At 56.2% G+C, this 16,679-nt stretch overlaps 1 protein-coding gene across 1 annotated transcript; it reads left to right on the plus strand.

Moving 5' to 3' along the window:
• The first annotated feature begins 12,019 nt into the window (after window positions 1–12,019).
• On the plus strand, window positions 12,020–13,891 carry LOC122371950. The gene has a single exon (XM_043348754.1). The coding sequence runs from the start codon at window positions 12,020–12,022 to the stop codon at window positions 13,889–13,891; it is 1,872 nt and encodes a 623-aa protein (XP_043204689.1).
• The last annotated feature ends 2,788 nt before the right edge of the window (window positions 13,892–16,679 follow it).

Raw genomic sequence — 16,679 nt, forward strand, 5'->3', positions numbered from 1 at the left:
TGATGTTTTGAAACTTTGACATAATAAACTTTAATTAATTCGACACAGGTACTCTAACCGCATGTGTTTTTTATATCGCGGACAAAAAAGTGGGGATTGTTAGGGTTAAGCAGGGAGTCACCGATGTTAGATCCCTCTCTGGGTCCTTTCATAGGTCACGGTCCTGACCCGAGATAGCTGAGCTGTGTCGCAGCCCTGACCTCAGACAGCTGAGCTGTGCACGCCGTCGGCTCGGCCGTCAGTCGCCACAGCCGCTGACGCCAGTGTCCAAACAGCTCCAAACAATATCCGGCCCTGTATAGCAGGATAAGCCATCAGAGGCGGGAGTGATCAATGGAGGGACGCGAAACACTAACGCCAAGGGGATGACAACTGCTGAGGAATAAAGAAACTACATGCAGGTACACTGGGAACACGTCATGCTGGAGTTGACGTGTTCCCAGCCCGTCCTGTACCATGCAGCCCGTTCCGGTGATCACTACCGCGGGGCCGGATATTGTTGGGAGCTGTTTGGACACTGGCGTCAGCGGCTGTGGCGACTGACGGCCGAGCCGACGGCGTGCACAGCTCAGCTGTCTGAGGTCAGGGCTGCGACACAGCTCAGCTATCTCGGGTCAGGACCGTGACCCCCTATGAAAAGACCCAGAGAGGGATCTAACATCGGTGAGTCCCTGCTTAACCCTAACAATCCCTACTTTCTTCTCCGCGCTATAGAAAAACACATGCGAGTTATAAAAAACACATCCCTATCAACCAGTCCCAAACAGTGTACCAAATTTGGGCGCAATCGGCGTGGCAGTTCAGGGTTCAAGATATATGAGCAACCCAAAATCGCTACTGCAGCAGAATAACGAACACTCTTGGCCCTTCACGTCGCACGTGTCACGACGCTCACCATGATACATCAGTTGTAGTCAATAACTCACCAAGATACATCAGTTGTAGTCAATAACGCTGATGGAAGGTATAGGATTACGCGCAACAAAGAGTAACGCAGGTCAATCAGCCCAGCGGTTGCTGACTTACAAGCCTATTAAAAACGTTACAGGAATACGCTTCGCTAGCTCAAACGTAATAGAGTAGAATCATTACATATATGCAATTGCTACTATTTCCTGGTTTTCTTTATAGGCCAAGGCTTGGTAACTGATAACTCTGCTGCCCTGTAATGGGTCCGGCCCGCTGTGGCGGGTGAAGACACTCGCTCTGACTGACTGGACCGCCAGCCGAGACGCTGCTGACTCTGGTGGTGAATGGTGAGCGGAAGAGGAGAAAGTTTACGCCAAAGCTGAAGCAACTCTACATTGCTGTACAGCTAATACGCTTTTCACCTGGTGGCCAGTAGAGGAACTAACAGTTACTACAACTGACCGTCAGAAGCACCCAACACACACCGTGCCGCTCCCAATAACATACCAGGATGTAGACCCCAGTCGGGCAGCGCTCCGGCGTCCGGCAGCCGCAGCTGGTCCAGCAGTGACAGCAGCCGGCCGGCGCTGCCCTCCGGCGCCGTCCGACAGGCGTTCACGGCCACCACCCTGACGGACAGACGTTACACGGTCAGCAAAGAGACGAAACTCGGTCAGCGGACAGAAGCGTTGGGTCACCGGATGGCAGAGCATCGCCGCAGCACACAGACCAGACAGGACTGTGCCGACAACGCAACCCCGTTGGAGTAACATGATCCTAATATATGCACCGAAAATGCTCTCGTCTATCTCCATTATTTATAATAATAAAAAAATGAAAGAACAACTGAGATGAGGGAAAGGAGTGAGGCGTCTGTTAGGGTCCCCGTGCAATACGCCCGGTGCGGTGACTGACCTCTGCGCCGCTAGCTGGAGAGCTGGTTCACCCGGCTGACGACCTTCTGTACCTCCTCGGCGGAGAGCGGGTGGCCGTATTGGTGGCCCGCCGCAGCCCGTCCCGGTAGCCGGCCGCCCCATCCGGCGACACGCCCTGCGGAGTCATAGCATAACACTCAGGCAGGTTCAGGTTTCAGTCCGACACACACAACCGTCCGGCGACACGCCCTGGGGGCGACACATCTGCGCGCTCAGGGCTCAGGTACAGGTCTCGCGAGATTAAGCGGTAGGCTTGCACTTTTACATTTCCGGTTATATCTCAGAAACTAATCGATCTACGATGAAGCCATTTTACACGATCATGGCCGGCTTGTTACCCAACAAGTCGGTCGCATCTTCAACACTTAAAAGCTTAAGACGACGAAGATATAACCTGAAGTACACTAAATTTTCTAGGTGCAAAACCTACCGCTAAAACCCGCGAGTCCTGTACCATGCAATTGCACAAGGGCGCCGGGTGCAGTGTCTGTGTGTCCCTGACTGACCTGCAGCGGTGACGCTGTCACAGAAAGCACCTGTTCATTGCCCAATGGATCCAGCCCAGTTCCGGCCGGCCGAGTGCCCGCACGTACGCAGCCAGTGTTACGGTCTGTGTTCGATCTATGTTACGGTCTGTGTTCAATCTATTTTACGCCCTGTGTAACGACCTGCGTTACGGCTTGTATTACGGTCTGTGTTACATACCCTGTTCTGGGCGGTCTCCACCTTGACCCTCTTAGCGTCCCAGAGTCGGTACTGGTAGACGTGCGCGTTCTCTGCCGAGACGTCCCGCAGGTGAACGAGCAGGTTCTGTAGGCCGACCAGCGTCTCAGCTGGCACCTGAGAAGGTCAGGGGAGGGTAGGGGAGGTCAGTGGTGTACTGGTGTCTGACATAGACCAGCGGACAGGGGGAGGGGAGAGGGAGAGGAGTCTGGTGGCGCAGAAGGACCGTTCCGCGCTTGAAAGTGGACATATCTGAGGACCGTTCCGCGCGCGCTGACACTGCCTCTAGAACCGTTCTGCGAGCAGTCAGACATGCAGACCGGATTGATGTTTTGAAACTTTGACATAATAAACTTTAATTAATTCGACACAGGTACTCTAACCGCATGTGTTTTTTATATCGCGGACAAAAAAGTGGGGATTGTTAGGGTTAAGCAGGGAGTCACCGATGTTAGATCCCTCTCTGGGTCCTTTCATAGGTCACGGTCCTGACCCGAGATAGCTGAGCTGTGTCGCAGCCCTGACCTCAGACAGCTGAGCTGTGCACGCCGTCGGCTCGGCCGTCAGTCGCCACAGCCGCTGACGCCAGTGTCCAAACAGCTCCAAACAATATCCGGCCCTGTATAGCAGGATAAGCCATCAGAGGCGGGAGTGATCAATGGAGGGACGCGAAACACTAACGCCAAGGGGATGACAACTGCTGAGGAATAAAGAAACTACATGCAGGTACACTGGGAACACGTCATGCTGGAGTTGACGTGTTCCCAGCCCGTCCTGTACCATGCAGCCCGTTCCGGTGATCACTACCGCGGGGCCGAATATTGTTGGGAGCTGTTTGGACACTGGCGTCAGCGGCTGTGGCGACTGACGGCCGAGCCGACGGCGTGCACAGCTCAGCTGTCTGAGGTCAGGGCTGCGACACAGCTCAGCTATCTCGGTTCAGGACCGTGACCCCCTATGAAAAGACCCAGAGAGGGATCTAACATCGGTGAGTCCCTGCTTAACCCTAACAATCCCTACTTTCTTCTCCGCGCTATAGAAAAACACATGCGAGTTATAAAAAACACATCCCTATCAACCAGTCCCAAACAGTGTACCAAATTTGGGCGCAATCGGCGTGGCAGTTCAGGGTTCAAGATATATGAGCAACCCAAAATCGATACTGCAGCAGAATAACGAACACTCTTGGCCCTTCACGTCGCACGTGTCACGACGCTCACCATGATACATCAGTTGTAGTCAATAACTCACCAAGATACATCAGTTGTAGTCAATAACGAGATGGAAGGTATAGGATTACGCGCAACAAAGAGTAACGCAGGTCAATCAGCCCAGCGGTTGCTGACTTACAAGCCTATTAAAAACGTTACAGGAATACGCTTCGCTAGCTCAAACGTAATAGAGTAGAATCATTACATATATGCAATTGCTACTATTTCCTGGTTTTCTTTATAGGCCAAGGCTTGGTAACTGATAACTCTGCTGCCCTGTAATGGGTCCGGCCCGCTGTGGCGGGTGAAGACACTCGCTCTGACTGACTGGACCGCCAGCCGAGACGCTGCTGACTCTGGTGGTGAATGGTGAGCGGAAGAGGAGAAAGTTTACGCCAAAGCTGAAGCAACTCTACATTGCTGTACAGCTAATACGCTTTTCACCTGGTGGCCAGTAGAGGAACTAACAGTTACTACAACTGACCGTCAGAAGCACCCAACACACACCGTGCCGCTCCCAGTAACATACCAGGATGTAGACCCCAGTCGGGCAGCGCTCCGGCGTCCGGCAGCCGCAGCTGGTCCAGCAGTGACAGCAGCCGGCCGGCGCTGCCCTCCGGCGCCGTCCGACAGGCGTTCACGGCCACCATCCTGACGGACAGACGTTACACGGTCAGCAAAGAGACGACACTCGGTCAGCGGACAGTGGCGTTGGGTCATCGGATGGCAGAGCATCGCCGCAGCACACAGACCAGACAGGACTGTGCCGACAACGCAACCCCGTTGGAGTAACATGACCCTAATAAATGCACCGAAAATGCTCTGGTCTGTCTCCATTACTTATAATAATAAAAAAATGAAAGAACAACTGAGATGAGGGAAAGGAGTGAGGCGTCTGTTAGGGTCCCCGTGCAATACGCCCGGTGCGGTGACTGACCTCTGCGCCGCTAGCTGGAGAGCTGGTTCACCCGGCTGACGACCTTCTGTACCTCCTCGGCGGAGAGCGGGTGGCCGTTGGTGGCCCGCCGCAGCCCGTCCCGGTAGCCGGCCGCCCCATCCGGCGACACGCCCTGGGGAGTCATAGCATAACACTCAGGCAGGTTCAGGTTTCAGTCCGACACACAGAACCGTCCGGCGACAAGCCCTGGGGGCGACACATGGGCGCGCTCAGGGCTCAGGTACAGGTCTCGCGAGATTAAGCGGTAGGTTTTGCACTTTTACATTTCCGGTTATATCTCAGAAACTAATCGATCTACGATGAAGCCATTTTACACGATCATGGCCGGCTTATTACCCAACAAGTCGATCGCATCTTCAACACTTAAAAGCTTAAGACGACGAAGATATAACCTGAAGTACACTAAATTTTCTAGGTGCAAAACCTACCGCTAAAACCCGCGAGCCCTGTACCATGCAATTGCACAAGGGCGCCGGGTGCAGAGTCTGTGTGTCCCTGACTGACCTGCAGCGGTGACGCTGTCACAGAAAGCACCTGTTCATTGCCCAATGGATCCAGCCCAGTTCCGGCCGGCCGAGTGCCCGCACGTACGCAGCCAGTGTTACGGTCTGTGTTCGATCTATGTTACGGTCAGTGTTCAATCTATTTTACGCCCTGTGTAACGACCTGCGTTACGGCTTGTGTTACGGTCTGTGTTACATACCCTGTTCTGGGCGGTCTCCACCTTGACCCTCCTAGCGTCCCAGAGTCGGTACTGGTAGACGTGCGCGTTCTCTGCCGAGACGTCCCGCAGGTGAACGAGCAGGTTCTGTAGGCCGACCAGCGTCTCAGCTGGCACCTGAGAAGGTCAGGGGAGGGTAGGGGAGGTCAGTGGTATACTGGTGTCTGACATAGACCAGCGGACAGGGGGGAGGGGAGAGGGAGAGGAGTCTGGTGGCGCAGTAGGACCGTTCCGCGCTTGAAAGTGGACACATCTGAGGACCGTTCCGCGCGCGCTGACACTGCCTCTAGAACCGTTCTGCGAGCAGTCAGACATGCAGACCGGATTGATGTTTTGAAACTTTGACATAATAAACTTTAATTAATTCGACACAGGTACACTAACCGCATGTGTTTTTTATATCGCGGACAAAAAAGTGGGGATTGTTAGGGTTAAGCAGGGAGTCACCGATGTTAGATCCCTCTCTGGGTCCTTTCATAGGTCACGGTCCTCAGCCGAGATAGCTGAGCTGTGTCGCAGCCCTGACCTCAGGGCTCAGACAGCTGAGCTGTGCACGCCGTCGGCTCGGCCGTCAGTCGCCACAGCCGCTGACGCCAGTGTCCAAACAGCTCCAAACAATATCCGGCCCTGTATAGCAGGATAAGCCATCAGAGGCAGGAGTGATCAATGGAGGGACGCGAAACACTAACGCCAAGGGGATGACAACTGCTGAGGAATAAAGAAACTACATGCAGGTACACTGGGAACACGTCATGCTGGAGTTGACGTGTTCCTAGCCCGTCCTGTACCATGCAGCCCGTTCCGGTGATCACTCCCGCCGGGCCGGATATTGTTGGGAGCTGTTTGGACACTGGCGTCAGCGGCTGTGGCGACTGACGGCCGAGCCGACGGCGTGCACAGCTCAGCTGTCTGAGGTCAGGGCTGCGACACAGCTCATCTATCTCGGGTCAGGACCGTGACCCCCTATGAAAAGACCCAGAGAGGGATCTAACATCGGTGAGTCCCTGCTTAACCCTAACAATCCCTACTTTTTTCTCCGCGCTATAGAAAAACACATGCGAGTTATAAAAAACACATCCCTATCAACCAGTCCCAAACAGTGTACCAAATTTGAGCGCAATCGGCGTGGCAGTTCAGGGTTCAAGATATATGAGCAACCCAAAAACGCTACTGCAGCAGAATAACGAACACTCTTGGCCCTTCACGTCGCACGTGTCACGACGCTCACCATGATACATCAGTTGTAGTCAATAACTCACCAAGATACATCAGTTGCAGTCAATAACGAGATGGAAGGTATAGGATTACGCGCAACAAAGAGTAACGCAGGTCAATCAGTCCAGCGGATGCTGACTTACAAGCCTATTAAAAACGTTACAGGAATACGCTTCGCTAGCTCAAACGTAATAGAGTAGAATCATTACATATATGCAATTGCTACTATTTCCTGGTTTTCTTTATAGGCCAAGGCTTGGTAACTGATAACTCTGCTGCCCTGTAATGGGTCCGGCCCGCTGTGGCGAGTGAAGACACTCGCTCTGACTGACTGGACCGCCAGCCGAGACGCTGCTGACTCTGGTGGTGAATGGTGAGCGGAAGAGGAGAAAGTTTACGCCAAAGCTGAAGCAACTCTACATTGCTGTACAGCTAATACGCTTTTCACCTGGTGGCCAGTAGAGGAACTAACAGTTACTACAACTGACCGTCAGAAGCACCCAACACACACCGTGCCGCTCCCAGTAACATACCAGGATGTAGACCCCAGTCGGGCAGCGCTCCGGCGTCCGGCAGCCGCAGCTGGTCCAGCAGTGACAGCAGCCGGCCGGCGCTGCCCTCCGGCGCCGTCCGACAGGCGTTCACGGCCACCACCCTGACGGACAGACGTTACACGGTCAGCAAAGAGACGACACTCGGTCAGCGGACAGTGGCGTTGGGTCATCGGTTGGCAGAGCATCGCCGCAGCACACAGACCAGACAGGACTGTGCCGACAACGCAACCCCGTTGGAGTAACATGACCCTAATAAATGCACCGAAAATGCTCTGGTCTGTCTCCATTACTTATAATAATAAAAAATGAAAGAACAACTGAGATGAGGGAAAGGAGTGAGGCGTCTGTTAGGGTCCCCGTGCAATACGCCCGGTGCGGTGACTGACCTCTGCGCCGCTAGTTGGAGAGCTGGTTCACCCGGCTGACGACCTTCTGTACCTCCTCGGCGGAGAGCGGGTGGCCGTTGGTGGCCCGCCGCAGCCCGTCCCGGTAGCCGGCCGCCCCATCCGGCGACACGCCCTGGGGAGTCATAGCATAACACTCAGGCAGGTTCAGGTTTCAGTCCGACACACAGAACCGTCCGGCGACAAGCCCTGGGGGCGACACATGGGCGCGCTCAGGGCTCAGGTACAGGTCTCGCGAGATTAAGCGGTAGGTTTTGCACTTTTACATTTCCGGTTATATCTCAGAAACTAATCGATCTACGATGAAGCCATTTTACACGATCATGGCCGGCTTATTACCCAACAAGTCGATCGCATCTTCAACACTTAAAAGCTTAAGACGACGAAGATATAACCTGAAGTACACTAAATTTTCTAGGTGCAAAACCTACCGCTAAAACCCGCGAGCCCTGTACCATGCAATTGCACAAGGGCGCCGGGTGCAGTGTCTGTGTGTCCCTGACTGACCTGCAGCGGTGACGCTGTCACAGAAAGCACCTGTTCATTGCCCAATGGATCCAGCCCAGTTCCGGCCGGCCGAGTGCCCGCACGTACGCAGCCAGTGTTACGGTCTGTGTTCGATCTATGTTACGGTCAGTGTTCAATCTATTTTACGCCCTGTGTAACGACCTGCGTTACGGCTTGTGTTACGGTCTGTGTTACATACCCTGTTCTGGGCGGTCTCCACCTTGACCCTCCTAGCGTCCCAGAGTCGGTACTGGTAGACGTGCGCGTTCTCTGCCGAGACGTCCCGCAGGTGAACGAGCAGGTTCTGTAGGCCGACCAGCGTCTCAGCTGGCACCTGAGAAGGTCAGGGGAGGGTAGGGGAGGTCAGTGGTATACTGGTGTCTGACATAGACCAGCGGACAGGGGGGAGGGGAGAGGGAGAGGAGTCTGGTGGCGCAGTAGGACCGTTCCGCGCTTGAAAGTGGACACATCTGAGGACCGTTCCGCGCGCGCTGACACTGCCTCTAGAACCGTTCTGCGAGCAGTCAGACATGCAGACCGGATTGATGTTTTGAAACTTTGACATAATAAACTTTAATTAATTCGACACAGGTACACTAACCGCATGTGTTTTTTATATCGCGGACAAAAAAGTGGGGATTGTTAGGGTTAAGCAGGGAGTCACCGATGTTAGATCCCTCTCTGGGTCCTTTCATAGGTCACGGTCCTGACCCGAGATAGCTGAGCTGTGTCGCAGCCCTGACCTCAGGGCTCAGACAGCTGAGCTGTGCACGCCGTCGGCTCGGCCGTCAGTCGCCACAGCCGCTGACGCCAGTGTCCAAACAGCTCCAAACAATATCCGGCCCTGTATAGCAGGATAAGCCATCAGAGGCGGGAGTGATCAATGGAGGGACGCGAAACACTAACGCCAAGGGGATGACAACTGCTGAGGAATAAAGAAACTACATGCAGGTACACTGGGAACACGTCATGCTGGAGTTGACGTGTTCCCAGCCCGTCCTGTACCATGCAGCCCGTTCCGGTGATCACTCCCGCAGGGCCGGATATTGTTGGGAGCTGTTTGGACACTGGCGTCAGCGGCTGTGGCGACTGACGGCCGAGCCGACGGCGTGCACAGCTCAGCTGTCTGAGGTCAGGGCTGCGACACAGCTCAGCTATCTCGGGTCAGGACCGTGACCCCCTATGAAAAGACCCAGAGAGGGATCTAACATCGGTGAGTCCCTGCTTAACCCTAACAATCCCTACTTTCTTCTCCGCGCTATAGAAAAACACATGCGAGTTATAAAAAACACATCCCTATCAACCAGTCCCAAACAGTGTACCAAATTTGAGCGCAATCGGCGTGGCAGTTCAGGGTTCAAGATATATGAGCAACCCAAAATCGCTACTGCAGCAGAATAACGAACACTCTTGGCCCTTCACGTCGCACGTGTCACGACGCTCACCATGATACATCAGTTGTAGTCAATAACTCACCAAGATACATCAGTTGCAGTCAATAACGAGATGTAGGGTATAGGATTACGCGCAACAAAGAGTAACGCAGGTCAATCAGCCCAGCGGTTGCTGACTTACAAGCCTATTAAAAACGTTACAGGAATACGCTTCGCTAGCTCAAACGTAATAGAGTAGAATCATTACATATATGCAATTGCTACTATTTCCTGGTTTTCTTTATAGGCCAAGGCTTGGTAACTGATAACTCTGCTGCCCTGTAATGGGTCCGGCCCGCTGTGGCGAGTGAAGACACTCGCTCTGACTGACTGGACCGCCAGCCGAGACGCTGCTGACTCTGGTGGTGAATGGTGAGCGGAAGAGGAGAAAGTTTACGCCAAAGCTGAAGCAACTCTACATTGCTGTACAGCTAATACGCTTTTCACCTGGTGGCCAGTAGAGGAACTAACAGTTACTACAACTGACCGTCAGAAACACCCAACACACACCGTGCCGCTCCCAGTAACATACCAGGATGTAGACCCCAGTCGGGCAGCGCTCCGGCGTCCGGCAGCCGCAGCTGGTCCAGCAGTGACAGCAGCCGGCCGGCGCTGCCGTCCGGCGCCGTCCGACAGGCGTTCACGGCCACCAACCTGACGGACAGACGTTACACGGTCAGCAAAGAGACGACACTCGGTCAGCGGACAGTGGCGTTGGGTCATCGGATGGCAGAGCATCGCCGCAGCACACAGACCAGACAGGACTGTGCCGACAACGCAACCCCGTTGGAGTAACATGACCCTAATAAATGCACCGAAAATGCTCTGGTCTGTCTCCATTACTTATAATAATAAAAAAATGAAAGAACAACTGAGATGAGGGAAAGGAGTGAGGCGTCTGTTAGGGTCCCCGTGCAATACGCCCGGTGCGGTGACTGACCTCTGCGCCGCTAGCTGGAGAGCTGGTTCACCCGGCTGACGACCTTCTGTACCTCCTCGGCGGAGAGCGGGTGGCCGTTGGTGGCCCGCCGCAGCCCGTCCCGGTAGCCGGCCGCCCCATCCGGCGACACGCCCTGGGGAGTCATAGCATAACACTCAGGCAGGTTCAGGTTTCAGTCCGACACACAGAACCGTCCGGCGACACGCCCTGGGGGCGACACATGGGCGCGCTCAGGGCTCAGGTACAGGTCTCGCGAGATTAAGCGGTAGGTTTTGCACTTTTACATTTCCGGTTATATCTCAGAAACTAATCGATCTACGATGAAGCCATTTTACACGATCATGGCCGGCTTATTACCCAACAAGTCGATCGCATCTTCAACACTTAAAAGCTTAAGACGACGAAGATATAACCTGAAGTACACTAAATTTTCTAGGTGCAAAACCTACCGCTAAAACCCGCGAGCCCTGTACCATGCAATTGCACAAGGGCGCCAGGTGCAGTGTCTGTGTGTCCCTGACTGACCTGCAGCGGTGACGCTGTCACAGAAAGCACCTGTTCATTGCCCAATGGATCCAGCCCAGTTCCGGCCGGCCGAGTGCCCGCACGTACGCAGCCAGTGTTACGGTCTGTGTTCGATCTATGTTACGGTCTGTGTTCAATCTATTTTACGCCCTGTGTAACGACCTGCGTTACGGCTTGTGTTACGGTCTGTGTTACATACCCTGTTCTGGGCGGTCTCCACCTTGACCCTCCTAGTGTCCCAGAGTCGGTACTGGTAGACGTGCGCGTTCTCTGCCGAGACGTCCCGCAGGTGAACGAGCATGCTCCGAGTGTCAGAACGACCGCACCGGGTGCTGCTCGGACTTCACTGAAGAGGAACTCGCTCAAGCCATCCAGAAGACACAACTGCGCAAGTCCCCCGGCCCCGATGGCATCACACCTGAAATGCTGCGGCACCTTGGTCCGGTGGCCCGGAGCGCACTGCTCCACCTCATCAACCAGTCATGGAACACAGGAGCGGTCCCCCAAGAGTGGCGCTCGGCAACCGTGGTACCGATACCGAAAGCATCGAAGGATAAGAGGCTCCTGTCAAGTTACCGGCCAATCGCCCTCACCAGTTGTGTAGGGAAACTCGCCGAGCGGATGCTACTCCCCCGGCTGGAGTTTCTGGCCGAAGAGCGCCGACTCATCCCCCCCGAACAAGTGGGGTTCAGAGCAGGAAGATCGGCGGAGGACAGTATCGGGAGACTTGTGCAAGACGTGCAAGACGGATGGCAGAAGCCAAAGAGAGACAAACGGTCAAAACGCCAGGACGGAGAGTCAGCACAGAAATTCCTCCTGACAGCCTTCGACTTCAGTAGAGCGTATGACGTCGTAGACCACAAGTTACTGCGTCTGAAACTCCTCGAGAGCGGCCTCCCCCTCTGCCTTGTCCGGTGGGTATGGGGATGGTTACGCGACAGAAGAGCGAGGGTCGAAGTTCAAGGAGCCCTCTCCAAGTCGAGGATGTTCCGCGCCGGGCTGCCCCAGGGCAGTGTTCTGTCGCCCTACTTGTTCCTGTTGTGGGCGGCAGACCTGGCCGAGGCCCTCCGAGCGCCGGGCACCTCCCCCTACATATACGCCGACGACACGGCAGTTTTATGCTCGGGCAACACCATTGAGGTGGCGAGAGGTCGAGCGCAGACAGCGGCAGACGCCCTCGTCGCGTGGGCTCACCACAACAAGATGCTGGTCGCCGGGGAAAAAACCCAACTACTGGTGCTCTCCCAGAACGCCCGAGACGCCGTCCGAGGCACCATCAAGGTGGCAGGAAAGACGGTGCAGGCGAAAGACACCCTAGTCCTCCTCGGCATAGAGCTCGACCGCCGCCTCCAGTTCGGTGCCCACTGTCGTCGTCTCCGGAAACGAGTTCGCCCCCGGCTGGCTCACCTGCGCCGCCTCGGCGGACGCAGCTGGGGCCTGGACGAGGATGCCCTGAGGACGGTGGCCAACGGCTACGTCCGCGGGGCGCTCGAGCACGCCGCCGCCGCGTGGCTGCCGGCGGCCGCCCCCTCGCACGTGGAGCTCCTGGAGCGGGAACTGCGGGGGGCGGCCCGCATCATCACCGGGTGCCCACGATCAACACCGACCCACGCGCTGATGGCGGAGGCTCGACTAGCCCCGATGGAGGAGAGGGGATGGACGTTGGCCGCCAGGCTGCTGGGAAGGGCGCTGGCCCTGCCGCCGGGGGACCCCCTGCGCGCGACCGCCGAGGCCTCGGCACCGGCGCGCCTGGCCTCAGTTCGGGGGTGGAGAGAGCGGGGCCGCCTGGCCTGGGAGAAGGCCGGAGTCGCGCTGCCGGTGGAGCCGGTGCTCCCCCCTCGGATACCGCCGTGGCGGCAGACATCAGGCGTCACCTTCCGGATGGACGTGGGCCCCCTCCGGGCCGGCGCCGCGGCGGCGGAAAGAGAGCGCGCGGCCGCCCTGCACCTCGCGTCCCTGCCGCAGTGCGCCGTCTGGCTGTGGACGGACGGGTCCGCGGCGGGCGGAGTCTCGAGGGGCGGTGCTGGGGCCGTGCTGGTCTGGCCGGATGAAGAGACCGAGGAGCTGCGGGTCCCGGCCGGACAGCTATGTTCCAGTTACCGCGCAGAGATGGTAGCGCTGGTGACCGGCCTGGAGACCCTAACCCAAAGAGACAGAGACCAGGACCTGCCTATCGTGGTCTGCACGGATAGCCTCTCAGCAGTGGCGACCCTGCGCAACGGCCCGGCCGCCCAGACCTCCCCGCTGGGGGTGGCGGCTTGGAGAGCCATGTTCGCCCTCTCGGATAATGGCCGGAAGATCCACGTCCAGTGGGTCCCCTCGCACTGTGGTGTGGAGGGTAATGAGCGAGCCGACAGAGTGGCCCGAGAGGCCGCGGAACTACCACAAGACAGCGTGCCTGCAGACATCAGGACAATCACCCGAGCGGTGACTAGGGCCGCTCGCGACGACACGGTCCGGGCCTGGCCCCCCGGCTGGTTCCGGTCGCTGATGGGGGGCCGATTCCCCCCACCGGTGGCGGGGCTGGACCGGGAGCGCGCGGTGGACGTCCACCAGCTGCGGGCCGGGCACTGGTCGGGCTCCAGGGCCTACCTGCACAGGATCGGGGCCGTTCCCTCTGTGGGATGTGAGGGCTGCCGCGACGAGGGCTGTGTGGCGGCCCGCTGCCCCCTGTGCAATGAGGAGCCTGACACGCCGGCACACGTGCTGCTGAGATGTCCGGCGCTGATGCGACTGAGACATTCAACCCTGGGTCACATCCATCCCAGGCTGGAGGAGGTCCGGGAGACCTCAGTGGTGGCGGCCCTGGCGGCCGCCGCCAGACGCTTCCAGAGCCGCCTGGCTATGCTCCCCTGAGGAGCAGAGGGAGAAACAACAACAACAACAACAGCAGGTTCTGTAGGCCGACCAGCGTCTCAGCTGGCACCTGAGAAGGTCAGGGGAGGGTAGGGGAGGTCAGTGGTATACTGGTGTCTGACATAGACCAGCGGACAGGGGGAGGGGAGAGGGAGAGGAGTCTGGTGGCGCAGTAGGACCGTTCCGCGCTTGAAAGTGGACACATCTGAGGACCGTTCCGCGCGCGCTGACACTGCCTCTAGAACCGTTCTGCGAGCAGTCAGACATGCAGACCGGATTGATGTTTTGAAACTTTGACATAATAAACTTTAATTAATTCGACACAGGTAGCCTAACCGCATGTGTTTTTTATATCGCGGACAAAAAAGTGGGGATTGTTAGGGTTAAGCAGGGAGTCACCGATGTTAGATCCCTCTCTGGGTCCTTTCATAGGTCACGGTCCTGACCCGAGATAGCTGAGCTGTGTCGCAGCCCTGACCTCAGACAGCTGAGCTGTGCACGCCGTCGGCTCGGCCGTCAGTCGCCACAGCCGCTGACGCCAGTGTCCAAACAGCTCCAAACAATATCCGGCCCTGTATAGCAGGATAAGCCATCAGAGGCGGGAGTGATCAATGGAGGGACGCGAAACACTAACGCCAAGGGGATGACAACTGCTGAGGAATAAAGAAACTACATGCAGGTACACTGGGAACACGTCATGCTGGAGTTGACGTGTTCCCAGCCCGTCCTGTACCATGCAGCCCGTTCCGGTGATCACTCCCGCGGGGCCGGATATTGCTGGGAGCTGTTTGGACACTGGCGTCAGCGGCTGTGGCGACTGACGTCCGAGCCGACGGCGTGCACAGCTCAGCTGTCTGAGGTCAGGGCTGCGACACAGCTCAGCTATCTCGGGTCAGGACCGTGACCCCCTATGAAAAGACCCAGAGAGGGATCTAACATCGGTGAGTCCCTGCTTAACCCTAACAATCCCTACTTTTTTCTCCGCGCTATAGAAAAACACATGCGAGTTATAAAAAAACACATCCCTATCAACCAGTCCCAAACAGTGTACCAAATTTGAGCGCAATCGGCGTGGCAGTTCAGGGTTCAAGATATATGAGCAACCCAAAATCGCTACTGCAGCAGAATAACGAACACTCTTGGCCCTTCACGTCGCACGTGTCACGACGCTCACCATGATACATCAGTTGTAGTCAATAACTCACCAAGATACATCAGTTGCAGTCAATAACGAGATGGAAGGTATAGGATTACGCGCAACAAAGAGTAAGGCAGGTCAATCAGCCCAGCGGTTGCTGATTTACAAGCCTATTAAAAACGTTACAGGAATACGCTTCGCTAGCTCAAACGTAATAGAGTAGAATCATTACATATATGCAATTGCTACTATTTCCTGGTTTTCTTTATAGGCCAAGGCTTGGTAACTGATAACTCTGCTGCCCTGTAATGGGTCCGGCCCGCTGTGGCGAGTGAAGACACTCGCTCTGACTGACTGGACCGCCAGCCGAGACGCTGCTGACTCTGGTGGTGAATGGTGAGCGGAAGAGGAGAAAGTTTACGCCAAAGCTGAAGCAACTCTACATTGCTGTACAGCTAATACGCTTTTCACCTGGTGGCCAGTAGAGGAACTAACAGTTACTACAACTGACCGTCAGAAGCACCCAACACACACCGTGCCGCTCCCAGTAACATACCAGGATGTAGACCCCAGTCGGGCAGCGCTCCGGCGTCCGGCAGCCGCAGCTGGTCCAGCAGTGACAGCAGCCGGCCGGCGCTGCCCTCCGGCGCCGTCCGACAGGCGTTCACGGCCACCACCCTGACGGACAGACGTTACACGGTCAGCAAAGAGACGAAACTCGGTCAGCGGACAGAAGCGTTGGGTCACCGGATGGCAGAGCATCGCCGCAGCACACAGACCAGACAGGACTGTGCCGACAACGCAACCCCGTTGGAGTAACATGACCCTAATATATGCACCGAAAATGCTCTCGTCTATCTCCATTATTTATAATAATAAAAAAATGAAAGAACAACTGAGATGAGGGAAAGGAGTGAGGCGTCTGTTAGGGTCCCCGTGCAATACGCCCGGTGCGGTGACTGACCTCTGCGCCGCTAGCTGGAGAGCTGGTTCACCCGGCTGACGACCTTCTGTACCTCCTCGGCGGAGAGCGGGTGGCCGTATTGGTGGCCCGCCGCAGCCCGTCCCGGTAGCCGGCCGCCCCATCCGGCGACACGCCCTGCGCAGTCATAGCATAACACTCAGGCAGGTTCAGGTTTCAGTCCGACACACACAACCGTCCGGCGACACGCCCTGGGGGCGACACATCTGCGCGCTCAGGGCTCAGGTACAGGTCTCGCGAGATTAACCGGTAGGCTTGCACTTTTACATTTCCGGTTATATCTCAGAAACTAATCGATCTACGATGAAGCCATTTTACACGATCATGGCCGGCTTGTTACCCAACAAGTCGGTCGCATCTTCAACACTTAAAAGCTTAAGACGACGAAGATATAACCTGAAGTACACTAAATTTTCTAGGTGCAAAACCTACCGCTAAAACCCGCGAGCCCTGTACCATGCAATTGCACAAGGGCGCCGGGTGCAGTGTCTGTGTGTCCCTGACTGACCTGCAGCGGTGACGCTGTCACAGAAAGCACCTGTTCATTGCCCAATGGATCCAGCCCAGTTCCGGCCGGTCGAGTGCCCGCACGTACGCAGCCAGTGTTACGGTCTGTGTTCGATCTATGTTACGGTCTGTGTTCAATCTATTTTACGCCCTGTGTAACG

This window comes from Amphibalanus amphitrite, unplaced genomic scaffold (assembly GCF_019059575.1).
Source record: "Amphibalanus amphitrite isolate SeventyFive unplaced genomic scaffold, NRLGWU_Aamphi_draft 001297F_arrow, whole genome shotgun sequence".
Taxonomy (NCBI): Eukaryota; Metazoa; Arthropoda; class Thecostraca; order Balanomorpha; family Balanidae; genus Amphibalanus; species Amphibalanus amphitrite.